Consider the following 12,114-nt stretch of genomic DNA (forward strand, 5'->3'; position numbering starts at 1 on the left):
GGGCAGGGGGGTAGTGGGAAGGGGGGCTGGCAGCAGCTGCTGAGGCTGTTGCACTGGTATAAGGAGCGGACCCGGGCGTGGGGTGGGGTGTGGTGGAGTGGGTGTGGGGGCAGCAGGCCAAGGTGCCGTGTGCTGAGGTGGTCTCTACTCCACAGGTACTGGAGGTACAATGAGGAGAACCAGGCGTCGGACCCCGGCTACCCCAAACCCATCACTATCTGGAAGGGGATCCCCGAGGCCCCGCAGGGAGCCTTCATCAGCAAGGAAGGAAGTGAGTGTGGCACAGAGTGGAGGGTGGGGGAAGGAAGTGAGTGTGGCACCGAGCGGAGGGTGGGGGAAGGAAGTGAGTGTGGCACCGAGCGGAGGTGGGGTATAAATAGATAGATAGCCTTTATTGCCATTCAGACCGAAGTCTGAACGAAATTTCAGCAGTCATACATATAATACAATAAAAACAACAATAAACACACATTAACATCCACCACAGTGAGTCCACCCAGCATCTCCTCACTGTGATGGAGGCAAAAGTCTTAGGTCTGCAGTCTCTTCCCTCCTCTTCTCCCTCTGCGCTGAGGCGATACCCCCCCGGGCGATGTTACAAATCAGTCTCGCGGCTCAAACACCGCGGCCCGGGGTGGTCGAAGCTGCCGCCCACCAGTCCTGCAAACGCAGCCGCTGACCCACGGCCGAACCCCAGACTCAGGCCACCACCGCCAGAACACCGTCCCAGCCACCCTCACGTGAGTACCGTACCGTCTTCAGCCCCGGGCTGGGCCGCCCGACATGGGCGTCGCTTCTTCCCCGGGCCGGGCCGGGCTGCCCCGACTTGGGCGCCGCACCTCCCCGAGCTTGGCCGCTCTGACGGGAGCCTCGTTCCACCCTCGGGCTGGCCGCCCACACGGGAGCGTGCTCATGGCGAGTCCTGACGGGCTCTGCCTCCGGAGCCTCGAGGTCGCCAGCTCCATTAGGCCTCAGCACAGACGGAGGCAGAGAAGGGGAATACGACCAAAAAGTCGCATTTCCCCCGCAGGGAGAGACCGCAAACCCCATTACAACCCCCCCCCCCCCCCAAAACACAGACTAAGAACCATAAACTAGACTAACCAAAACGAAATAAACAACACAAAAAACACAAACAAACGGGACTGCCGATGAGCAGCTGCTGCCAGTGCAGCGCCGCCACTCCGAACCCTGACCCCACTATAGCCATGACCACTGGCCCCTGACCTTGACCCTGGGCTGTGCGTGACCCCAACCGTGTCCGACTGTGACCTGTGCCTCGCCGACACTGTGGTCCTGAACTCAAACCCCAGGGGTCACGGGAACGGCCGGTGGGGGTCACTGCCCAACGCCGGTGCCAACAACGTCTGACCTCAACGCCCTGGGCTATGGTGAAGCACACTGACCCCGTGACCTCACTGACCCTGGCCCCCGTGACCTCACTGACCCCGGTCCCCGTGACCTCACTGACCCCGGTCCCCGTGACCTCACTGACCCCAGTCCCCGTGACCTCACTGACCCCGGTCCCCCTGACCTCACTGACCCCGGTCCCCTTGACCTCACTGACCCCGGTGTCTGTGACCTCACTGACCCCGGCCCCCGTGACCTCACTGACCCCGGTCCCCGTGACCTCACTGACCCCGGTCCCCGTGACCTCACTGACCCCGGTCCCCGTGACCTCACTGACCCCGGTGTCTGTGACCTCACTGACCCCGGTCCCCGTGACCTCACTGACCCCGGTGTCTGTGACCTCACTGACCCCGGTGTCTGTGACCTCACTGACCCCGGTCCCCGTGACCTCACTGACCCCGGTCCCCGTGACCTCACTGACCCTGGTCCCCGTGACCTCACTGACCCCGTGACCTCACTGACCCGGGTCCCCGTGACCTCACTGACCCCGTGACCTCACTGACCCTGGCCCCCGTGACCTCACTGACCCCGGTCCCCGTGACCTCACTGACCCCGGTTCCCTCACTGGCCCTGGTCCCCGTGACCTCCCTGGCCTTGGTCCCCGTGACCTCACTGACCCCGGTCCCCATGACCTCACTGACCCTGGCCCCCGTGACCTCACTGGCCTTGGTCCCCATGACCTCACTGGCCTTGGTCCCCGTGACCTCACTGACCCCGGTCCCCTTGACCTCACTGACCCCAGTGTCTGTGACCTCACTGACCCCGGCCCCCATGACCTCACTGACCCCGGTCCCCGTGACCTCACTGTCCCCGTGACCTCACTGGCCTTGGTCCCCGTGACCTCACTGACCCCGGACCCGTGACCTCACTGACCCCGGTCCCCGTGACCTCACTGACCCTGGTCCAGTGACCTGTCCGGCCGCGGGTGATGGCGAGCACAGCTCCCTGCGTTTCGAGTCCAGAATCCATGATGTAATTGCCATAAGTAATGCCAGAATAATGAAATTCTAACTAGCAGCAGAATAACTGGTCTATATACAACACTCATAACACAATAAACTAAAAGTGCAATAAATTAGAAAAACAATATGGTGCAAAACAACAGTCCTTGGTGCAGCCGAGGCAGTGTGAAGCTCATCACCTGTGCCAACACTGGCAGTGATCCCCAGCAGCACCAGAGGCCATTTGGCCCATCATGCCCGTGCAGTCTGCTACATTGGTGCCCAAAACTGAGCTGGTGCTGCTCTCTCACCATGCTGTGCCAGTCTGCCCCTGGGTCTAAGTCGGCCTTGCACCGTGCCCATGAGACCGAGAGGCAGGGGTCCGCACTCTAACGCTGGGCAACAGTGGGCAGGTCACGGGGACCAGGGTTAGTGTGGGTTGGACAGAATCTAACACTGTCTCTCTCCCCTCCCAGCCTACACGTACTTTTACAAGGGCAAGCAGTACTGGAAATTTGACAACCAGCGGCTGGTGGTGGAGCCGGGATATCCCCGCTCCATAGTCCGGGACTGGATGGGCTGCAACGCCAAAGACGGGGACTCGAACCGTGACCGGCACCGGCCGAGTGACGATGTGGACATCATGGTGCAGATCAACGACGTGCCCAGCACGGTGAACGCCATTGCCGTGGTCATCCCCTGCATCCTCTCCCTCTGCATCCTCGTGCTGGTCTACACCATCTTCCAGTTCAAGCAGAAAGGCTCCCAGCAGAACCTGGTGGTCAGCAAGCGCTCGGTGCAGGAGTGGGTGTGAGGGGCTGGTTCACCAGCGCTGTTTGTCCATGAGGCTGGGCTCTTCCGTCCGGGGGAAGGATAACTGGAGAGGCTGGAATGTGAACCCTGTCGTACGTGGTGTATCCACTGGTGAACTGGGAGTTGCCACCGCACATCGTTCCTGCAATGCCTCATTCATGTCTGTGATGTGCCATTTTGTCAGCCCAGCCTGTGTACGTATACCCATACGTCGGACCTCAGCAAAGAAGGGCAGAGACGGAGAGGACACTGGGCGAGCAACTCCTCATTCTGCAGTGTTGAACAGTGACTTATTTGGCCAATACTCACACCAAGACACATCCTTTTAACTCAAAGCATCTTTGAACAGAGACATTGAACAAGCAGAGGTGTTATTGGTGGTGAGAGAAGCAGGACATCTAAAGCCAAACGGACAAAGATCTTAATGTACTAGTGTCATTTTATTACACAATACATGCAACAGAGAGAAGGGAACGAACATGGCTTTGTTCATCTACAGGGGATTCAAATATTTCAATGTATTTTGAAATAAGTGGGGGCCAAAATATCTACAATAGTTAAACAGCCTTAAAACATTTTTTTGTTAGTTGTTTGGTCAAGTCTTGAATGTCCACATTACTGAGTCTTTGTGAATCTTCATCAGTGTCATTTCTGAAGCTGTGAGGGTGACTGGCGTTGGAAGCGGCTGTGACTTGGGCACCAGGACCAAGCATGTTTGAAAAGTGTTAGCCTTGCCTGCCTGGTGTAGCGTTGGCCCAGACCCAGCCTGCCTGCCACAGGTCAGTATCCTCGTCACTCAGCCACCACCGCCACAGGGGAAGCTGGTGACTTGGGAGTGAGCAGGAGATGGGTCTGTGCTGAAGTTTGCAGTATTATCGGTAACCATGTCAGGTTGCATGGGCTTTGAGATGTTGCCCTGGGCACCAGGTGTTGGGAGGTGGTGTTGGGAGGCTTTGGGAATGCAGCAGCGTTCCGGTGTGTGGGAATCTCCTTGTGCACGGCTGCACCAATCCCTTTGTTTTGTTTACACTAATTGGAAAATCTGAGCCAATTTCATGCGACATTTGTTCCCATGACTGAGATTACTGGGCCACGTTTGGAGCCGGTGGGCAGTTTGCAGCAGCTTTAGTTATGTGGCACGGGTCTCGCACATTAGTAACTGGCGGATGAGCTGGTTTAAGGATGAAGTGAGGGCAGGAAGCCATCACTGCCCACCCACCCACTGTTGTTGGTTTGTCAGGTGTGATTCACGGTGCCCTGGGCTCACGGCCACACCTGTACTGGGGGCAGGTGATGGCTGGTGTCAGAGGGGTGAACCAGGGGTCGCCCCTGGTCTCTGCTGCCCTTGGTCGCTGGGGAGCCTGGTCACTCTGTCCACCTTCAACAGCTGAACCTGTTCAACTCCACAACTCGGTGAAAATGTAGTCAAAGTTTGGAACCTCCCCAACTCCATGGGGAGTGACATGAGCAGAGACCGTGGCTGGAGGGGTGCTGAGGAGTTCCTTTATGCTTTTGGGTGGAACGTTGAGTCTTATGGGACTGAGTCCTGTTATCGGGACTGAGGTAGGAGACCTTGGTTGGGTTGTATAGTCTGCTGTAACTATTGAGGAACGGTGAAACATTAACTGACCCATTCGTCTGTAACTACATACACCAGGCACCATTTGACCAGTTGACAGGTCGGCCTCTCCATAACGCAATGCCTTCCATCTTTAGTTGGTGCACTGAATGATTCTGCTCCCAATCGCACTCCACCAACACCAATAATCAGGTTCAATGTCCGCGGTTTCTCCCTGTTACCCACAGTCTGATGTTGCTACAAAGTGCATATCCAATTATGGGCTAGAGCTGAGTTTTTTTGGATTGTTCATTTTTTAAGTGCTATTTATTAATATAAATTCATATTTCATTGGTGGTGCAGTTCTGTCCCATACACTCGGCTAGCAGCTAGCGTTGTGGGCGGGACGGCTGCTAAAGTTGATGCATCCAGCCAAGTGGTGGCTGGCCAGCCAGACTGGCCTGGTGTGGAAGGGATGTGATTTCTCCGCAATGTTTCACGCTGCAGTCTGCATTGTTGGAATCATTGAGTGTGAACTGAGCGACGCTTTGTACAGATGTAAATGTTGATAAAAGATGTAGAAATTCTTTGTAAAGTTTAACAAAAAACCACCGAAAGTTCACGAGCTTGTCTTTATTTTTGTATAATGTTTCCCGCTCTCACTATCACCCAGTGCGATTGTTCGAAGGTCGCTATTCCAGTTTGCTTTAGAAGTGTAGCTGGTTCTTTCCTGAGACGGGAACGCAGATGCTGCAATCTTCAGCTCAACAAAGTGCTGGAGGAGATCGGTGGGTCAGGCAGCGTCTGTGGGGCGAGTGGTCGGGCCACATTACGGGTTGGGTCATCTGGCTGTGGAGGGGCCCTGACCCTTCACGCTGGCACAGCAGGTAGAACCACTTCGTCACGTTGCCAGAGACCCGGAATCGACCCTGGGCAGTCTGGGTGGAGTTCGCACGTTCTCCCTATGACCGCGTGAGTTTCCTCTGGGCGCTCCCGTTTCCTCCCACATCCCAACAACATGGGTTTGTAGGTTAATTGCCCTCTGTAAATTGTCCCCAGTGTGATGAGAAAGTGGGATAGCATCAAACTAGTGTGAATGGGTGATCAGTGGCGGTGTGGACTTGGTGGGCCGAAGGGCCTGTTTCCTGATTGTATCTCTAAACTAAGGTGCTGCCCAACCTGCTGCGTTCCTCCAGCCCATCGTGTCTTGTTATCCTGGGACAAGCTGCATTTGGCTGGTTTTATGCGGAATCGGTTTGGTAAGGACAGATTGTGAAAGGAGGGCAGTGAGAGGCTGCAGTGCGGTCCCAACACCTCACCCCGTTCTGAGCGCCCCTCCTGCAAGGCCCAGGGTCATGGGGCCTCTGTGCTGACAGAGAATGGACAGGCCAGGAACCTGCGTGGCAGCTGCTGCTCTCCACTGCAGCCTGGGGTTTGTGAGTGGATGTGCAACGTGGCTGTGCTGCAGCTGCCCTTGGAACCAGGACGGTCAAATCCCTGTCTCCACCTGAGGCATGCTGATCACCCGGAACCAGGCAGGCCGTCTGAAATGGTGCCTCTGTCGGCACCTTAACAGCCCAGCTCGAGCTGCGTCAATTCAGAAAAGCAACCCAGCTCTGTTTTGTGCTTCCATTAAAAAGGCAAAGATGCTGAACCTTATAAAACCCAATGTTCATTCCATTATGTGACATGAAACAGGCCCACACTGACCAAAATGGCCATGATAGCTAATCGCATTTGCCTGTGTTTGACCCATAATCTTCTAAACCTTTCCTGTCCATACAAGTGGTCAAATGTCTGGTGAACATTGTTATAGTACCTGCTGTTTCCTCACAGCTTGGTCCACATACCCACAACCCTCTGTGTGAAAGCTAGCCACTCAGGTCCCTCTATAAATCTTCCCCTTAAACCTGTGCCCGCTGGCTTTATTCTTACTACCTTGGGGAAATAACTGTTTCTCTACCCTATCCATGCCTCCCTTAAATGTATAGTTACCCCTCAATCTCCTAGAAACACAGTCCCAGCCAATGCAGCCTCCGTGCAGTACTCAGGCCAGTCAGTCTCAGCAATGTCCTTGTGAATCTTTTCTGCACCCTCTCTCCAAGTTACTTTCCCTTTTACTCTCCGATGCCAGTGTGTGTCTGGGCTCCAACTGTGGAGGCCACAGTTGCTTCACTGGTGAGGACAATGGAGCTAAAGTATTTAAGAAGGAACTGCAATGATTTTGTCTATCATTGAGCTAAAGTAGATGGGTGGAGTTCAATCTGAGACGGAAACAAAGCAGTGGGGGGGTTGAATAAATTGGTGGGTTGGGTGGTTTGTGGGGGTGAATGTCATGGAGTTATTCGGCACGGAAACGGGTTGCTCGGCACAACTTGCAAATGCCAGCCAGCATTTAGCCCATATCCCTCTAAACCTTCCCTATTCACGCTCCTGTCCAAATGTATTTTAAATGTTGTTATAGTCCCTGCCTCAACTACCTCCTCTGGCAGCTCGCTCCATACACCCACCTGTGGAAAAGGTTGCCATTCAGATTCCAATTAAATCTTTCCCTTCAACCCTTAAACCCATGTCCTCTGGTTCTTAATTCCTTGACACTGGTTAAAAGACCCTGATCTAGTCCCCATATAATTTTATACACCTCTATAAAATCAACACGCTCCAAAGAATAAATTCCTTGCCTGCCCAGCATCTCCCGCAGCTCAGATCCTCGAGTCCTGGTGGGGGAATGGTTTTCTGCTTTGGGCTGTAGCAGGACAGACAAGGGAGGCTGTAGATGTTGTTTACCTAGATTTTCAGAAGGCCTTTGATAAGGTGCCGCACGTCAGGCAGCTAGGGAAGATGAGAGCCCATGGTATTAAAGGGATGATACTAGCACGGATAAGTCAAGTCAAGTTTTATTCGTCATTTGCACATAAAGTGCAAGTGAAATGAATTTGCCAGCAGCGGTACAATAAAAAAGAACACACAATACACAATAAATATTTAACACAAACATCCACCACAGCATTCATCACTGTGGTGGAAGGCACAACATTTGGCCAGTCCTCCTCCATTTTCCCACCGCAGTCGCTGCGGCGGGCGTCCAGATGATCAGACAAGGTAAGTCCTGAACCGGTGCCTCCCCACCGGAGACCGCAGCTTCGGTCGAAGTCCAGCGGTCAAAGATCTAAAGTCCCGGCCGTGCCGCAGCCAGAAGCACCGCAGACTGCAGGGCCGGCGGTCGGAGCTTCTCTCCAGGGGTCCCCGGCGAGGGAACGCGCCCCGGATGGTGAGTCCTTGTCGCGCCCGTGGTAGAAGTTGGCCGTGGGCTGGTGGTCGGAGCTCTTCTCCTCCAGGGTCCCCAACGCGGGATCCCAGGCCGCAGACGCTGCGCTAGCTGGAGCTCCGCAGACTGCGGCTTCAGGCTGCCGCGGGCCAGGGAACGATGCGCTCCCCTCCAGCGAGGGCTTGCCCGCCCCTCGACGAAAGCGTCCTCGCTGCGCCCGCAGCTGAACCCCGGGCACATCCGGGAAAGGCCGCACTGATCCTTGCTGTTAGGCCACGGGGAGGCGACATGGAAAAAGTCACCTCTCCGTGGAGGAGGCGACCAAGGCAGTTTCCCCCTTATCTCCCCCCCCCCGCCCCCCACACACAGAGACATTAAAAACACACATTAAGACACTAAAAAAACAAAACATGTTGAAAAACTAACACACTGCTGCAATAAAAGGCGCTTTTTCAGGTTGGCTGCCAGTGACTAGTGGAGTTCCGCAAGAGTTGGTGCTGGGGCTGCTTCTCTTCACGTTGTATATTAATGATTTGGATAAAGGATTGAAGGCTTTGTGGCCACGTTTACAGTTGACGCTAAGATATGTGAAGGGGCAGGCAGTGTAGAGGAAGCAAGGACTGCTGAAGGAAGGGCAGGTTAGGAGCGTGGGCAGAGAAGTGGCAAATGAAATTCCGTATAGCAAAGTTCAGAGTCATGCATTTTGGTAATAAGAATAAAGGCGTAGATTATTTTCTAATTGGAGAGAGAATCTAGGAATCGGAGGTGCAAAAGGATTTGGGAGTGCTGGTGCAATACTCCGAAAAATTTAAATTGCAAGTTGAATCAGTAGTCAGGAAGGCAAATACAATGCTAGCATTTATATCGAGGACTGGAATACAAAATCAGAGATGTAATGCTGAGGCTCTTTAAGGTGCTGGTCAGGCCACATTTAGAGTACTGTGAGCAAATTTGGCCCCCCATATCTGAGGAAGAAAGCTGGCTCTGGCAAAGGTCTAGAGGTTTACAAGAATGATTCCAGGAATGAGTGAAACTCGCTGGAGTTTGAAGGTTGAGGGGGGACCTCATTGAAACTTACAGAATAATGACATCCATAGAGTGGATATGGAAAGGATGCTTCCACTAGTGGGGTAGTATAGGACCAGAGGTCATAGCCTCAGAATTAAAGGGCGCTCGTTTAAAAAGGAGGTGAGGAGGAACTTCTTTAGTGAGAGGGTAGTTAATCTGTGAAACTCATTACCACAGAGGGTTGTGGATATTTTTAAGGCAGAGATAGACAAATTCTTGATTAATGGTTTCATCGGTATTTTATTGTCCCGTACCAATTAAGGTACAGTGATGTTTGTATTACAATACAACCAAAAGCAACAAGGGAGAAAGTTTAATGGATATGTGAGATAGATAGATATGCCATTTATTGTCACTATACATGTACAGTGAAACTGAAAGCTGCTCGTACTCAGTGCATACATACAATTTAGCACAAAAAACAAGAAACAGAAAAAACAAAAAACATAAGGGAGATGGGGGGGGGGAATAGGTGCACAAATTCTGCGGCGCTACATACATATATACATATATACAGATGGAAGTCCGTGTTGGGCGGTGTAGTCAGTGCATGTGTGAATTTGAATTTATAGTAGTTATAATTCTCGGTAAGCAACTATTCCTGAGTCTGTTTGTCCTGGATTTGATGCACCTATAGCGCCTTCCAGAGGGCAGCAGGTCGAACAGTCCAAACGCAGGATGGGAGCTGTCTTTGATGATCTTCTTTGCCCTGCTAAGGCAGCGGGAGGTGTAGATGTCCATCAGGGAGGGGAGAGGGCAGCCAATGATCCTCTGCGCTGTCCTAGTTACCCTCTGAAGCCTCTCCCTGTCTGCCATGGTGCAGCTGCCATACCATGCTGTAATGCAGTATGTCAGCAGGCTCTCGATGGACGAGCGGTAGAAGGTCAGCAGCAGGTTAGAGTCCAGGTTGTGCTTCCTGAGGACCCTCAGGAAGTGCAGCCGCTGCTGAGCCTTCTTGATGACCGCTGTCGTGTTGTCCGTCCAGGAGATATCAGCAGCGATATGGACGCCGAGAAACCGGAAGGTGTTGACGACGCCGAGAAACCGGAAGGTGTTGACCCTCTCCACACACTCGCCGTTGATGTGTAGGGGGGCTAAGTCGGTGCTGTGCCAAGACACACAATTACAGAAAAGTTAACATAAACATCCACCACAGCGGATTGCCCACATTCCTTACTGTGATGGAAGGCAATAAAGTCTCATCTTCTTCCCTCATTTTTCTCCCGCGGTCGGGGCGATCGAAGCTCCCGCGGTCGGGGCGATCGAAGCTCCCGCGGTCGGGGCGATGGAAGCTGCTGCGGCTTGGAGCTCCCGAAGTCGGTCTCCAACCAGAGACCGCGAGCTCCTCGATGTTTGGCCGCAGTGCGGACAGGGATACGATATTGGATAAAAATCGCATCTCCGTCGAGGTAATAGATTTTTTTAGTTTCCCCCAGCCCCACATAAAATAAGCTAAAGAACACTAAAAACATCCATTTAACACATACTAAAACAACAAAGAAGGAAGGGGACAGACAGACTGTTGGCGAGGCAGCAATTGCTGGCGCCACATGGTGGTGTCAAGGGTGAAGGGGAGAAGGATGGAAAATGGGATTAGGACGCAGAGATCAGCCATGATTGAATGATCAAGTAGACTCGATGGGCCGAATGGTCTAATTCTACTCCTATAATGTTTTAACTTTTGACACAATCTTTCCCCTGCAGGAGGCAGAGCCCAATCGCAATGATTAATCCAGGAACAAATAATCCCAAAGAAGATTGATGACAACGCTCCCCCTTTATTAACAGAAATATGAGGATGCGGACTCGCAAAGGGCATGTGTGGCGTTAAGGTGAAAGTGGCCCATGGGCCTCTGCAGGTCACCGCTTCTCAGTACCAGTTGGTGCAGGCCACCATGAAGGCCATGTCGTCAACGGTCTTGTTGGCCATGTGTGTCTGGGGAACGCTGGCTCCGTCTGCTGGCTCGGACTGGCTGGGCCGTGCTGCTGCCCCCTCTCCCTCTCCCTCTCCTGCAGTCTCTTCTCTCAGGGTCTCTCTGCTGGGCTCGTTGCTCTGCTCACCGCCCATTGCTGGGGAAGGAAATCAAATCAGGTGTTAGACCATGACTGAGCAGGTTTATCAAGTCAAGTCAAATTTATTCGTCACATACACATACGAGATGTGCAGTGAAATGAAAAGTGGCAATGCTCACGGACTTTGTGCAAAAAGACAAACAACCAACCAAACAAACTACAAACAGAATGGAACAGAATCACATATCCTTTTGTGGGCGGAAGGAAAAAGGGAAAAAAACAGCAATTTTTAAAAAAGCAGTAGAGTGGTACAGTAAAGTTAGTCACTGGTGAGATAGGAGTTTACAGTCCTAATGCTGTAGCCTCTGTCCCCGACCTCCTATGCAAGCCCACCCTCTCCCACATTACTGACTTTGTTCAGCTTGTCCTCGACAATCTTTAGGCCGTCATGTTGAGAGAAGTGATCGTCCCATTCTCCCCCTGAAGGCAGCGTTGTCTCCTCACAATGAGGACGGCAGGACTATGCTGCTGAAGAGGCCTGTTTATAGTGGGAGTGTGTGGGGCCTGGAACACTGCCGGGGGCTGTTACAACAGTGGTGTTTAGGAGACTTTTAGACAGACAGTAGAACAAGGAATCGCATATGCTGGTTAATACACAAAAAGACACAAAGTGCTGGAGTAACGCAGCGGGTCAGGCAGCATCTCTGGAGAACATGCACAGGTGACGCTTCCGGTCGGGACCCTTCTTCAGACTAAACCTGCAACTGCAGTTCCTTCCTATATATTTAGTGTAACTCTGTATCGTGTTCAGCACGGACACTACGGGCCGAAAGGCCTGGCCCCTGCTCTGTCTCCATGGTCTCCGCTCCTCACCTCTACCTCCCCGCAGCCCCGGGCAGGCGGACAGGTCCCGCGGTGCACTTCCGGCGCCAAGATGGCGGCGGTGAAAGCGCTCTATTCAACCTGTAGGCTGCCGGACGTGACGTCGCTGGCGGAAGCTGCGTTGACGAGGAGCACGTTGCCCCGATACCGGGACCCCAGTG

The 12,114-nt window shown here is 53.2% G+C and overlaps 1 protein-coding gene across 1 annotated transcript in view; it reads left to right on the forward strand.

Moving 5' to 3' along the window:
• LOC129707577 (matrix metalloproteinase-24-like) overlaps positions 1-5,339 on the forward strand; it is a 40,205-nt gene extending 34,866 nt beyond the window's left edge. The window contains 2 exon segments of the mRNA XM_055652724.1: positions 156-271; positions 2,828-5,339. Of these exon segments, the coding sequence (XP_055508699.1) occupies positions 156-271; positions 2,828-3,165 (454 nt within the window). The 3' untranslated portion in view covers positions 3,166-5,339.
• The last annotated feature ends 6,775 nt before the right edge of the window (positions 5,340-12,114 follow it).

This window comes from Leucoraja erinacea, chromosome 21 (genome assembly GCF_028641065.1).
Source record: "Leucoraja erinacea ecotype New England chromosome 21, Leri_hhj_1, whole genome shotgun sequence".
Classification (NCBI taxonomy): domain Eukaryota; kingdom Metazoa; phylum Chordata; class Chondrichthyes; order Rajiformes; family Rajidae; genus Leucoraja; species Leucoraja erinaceus.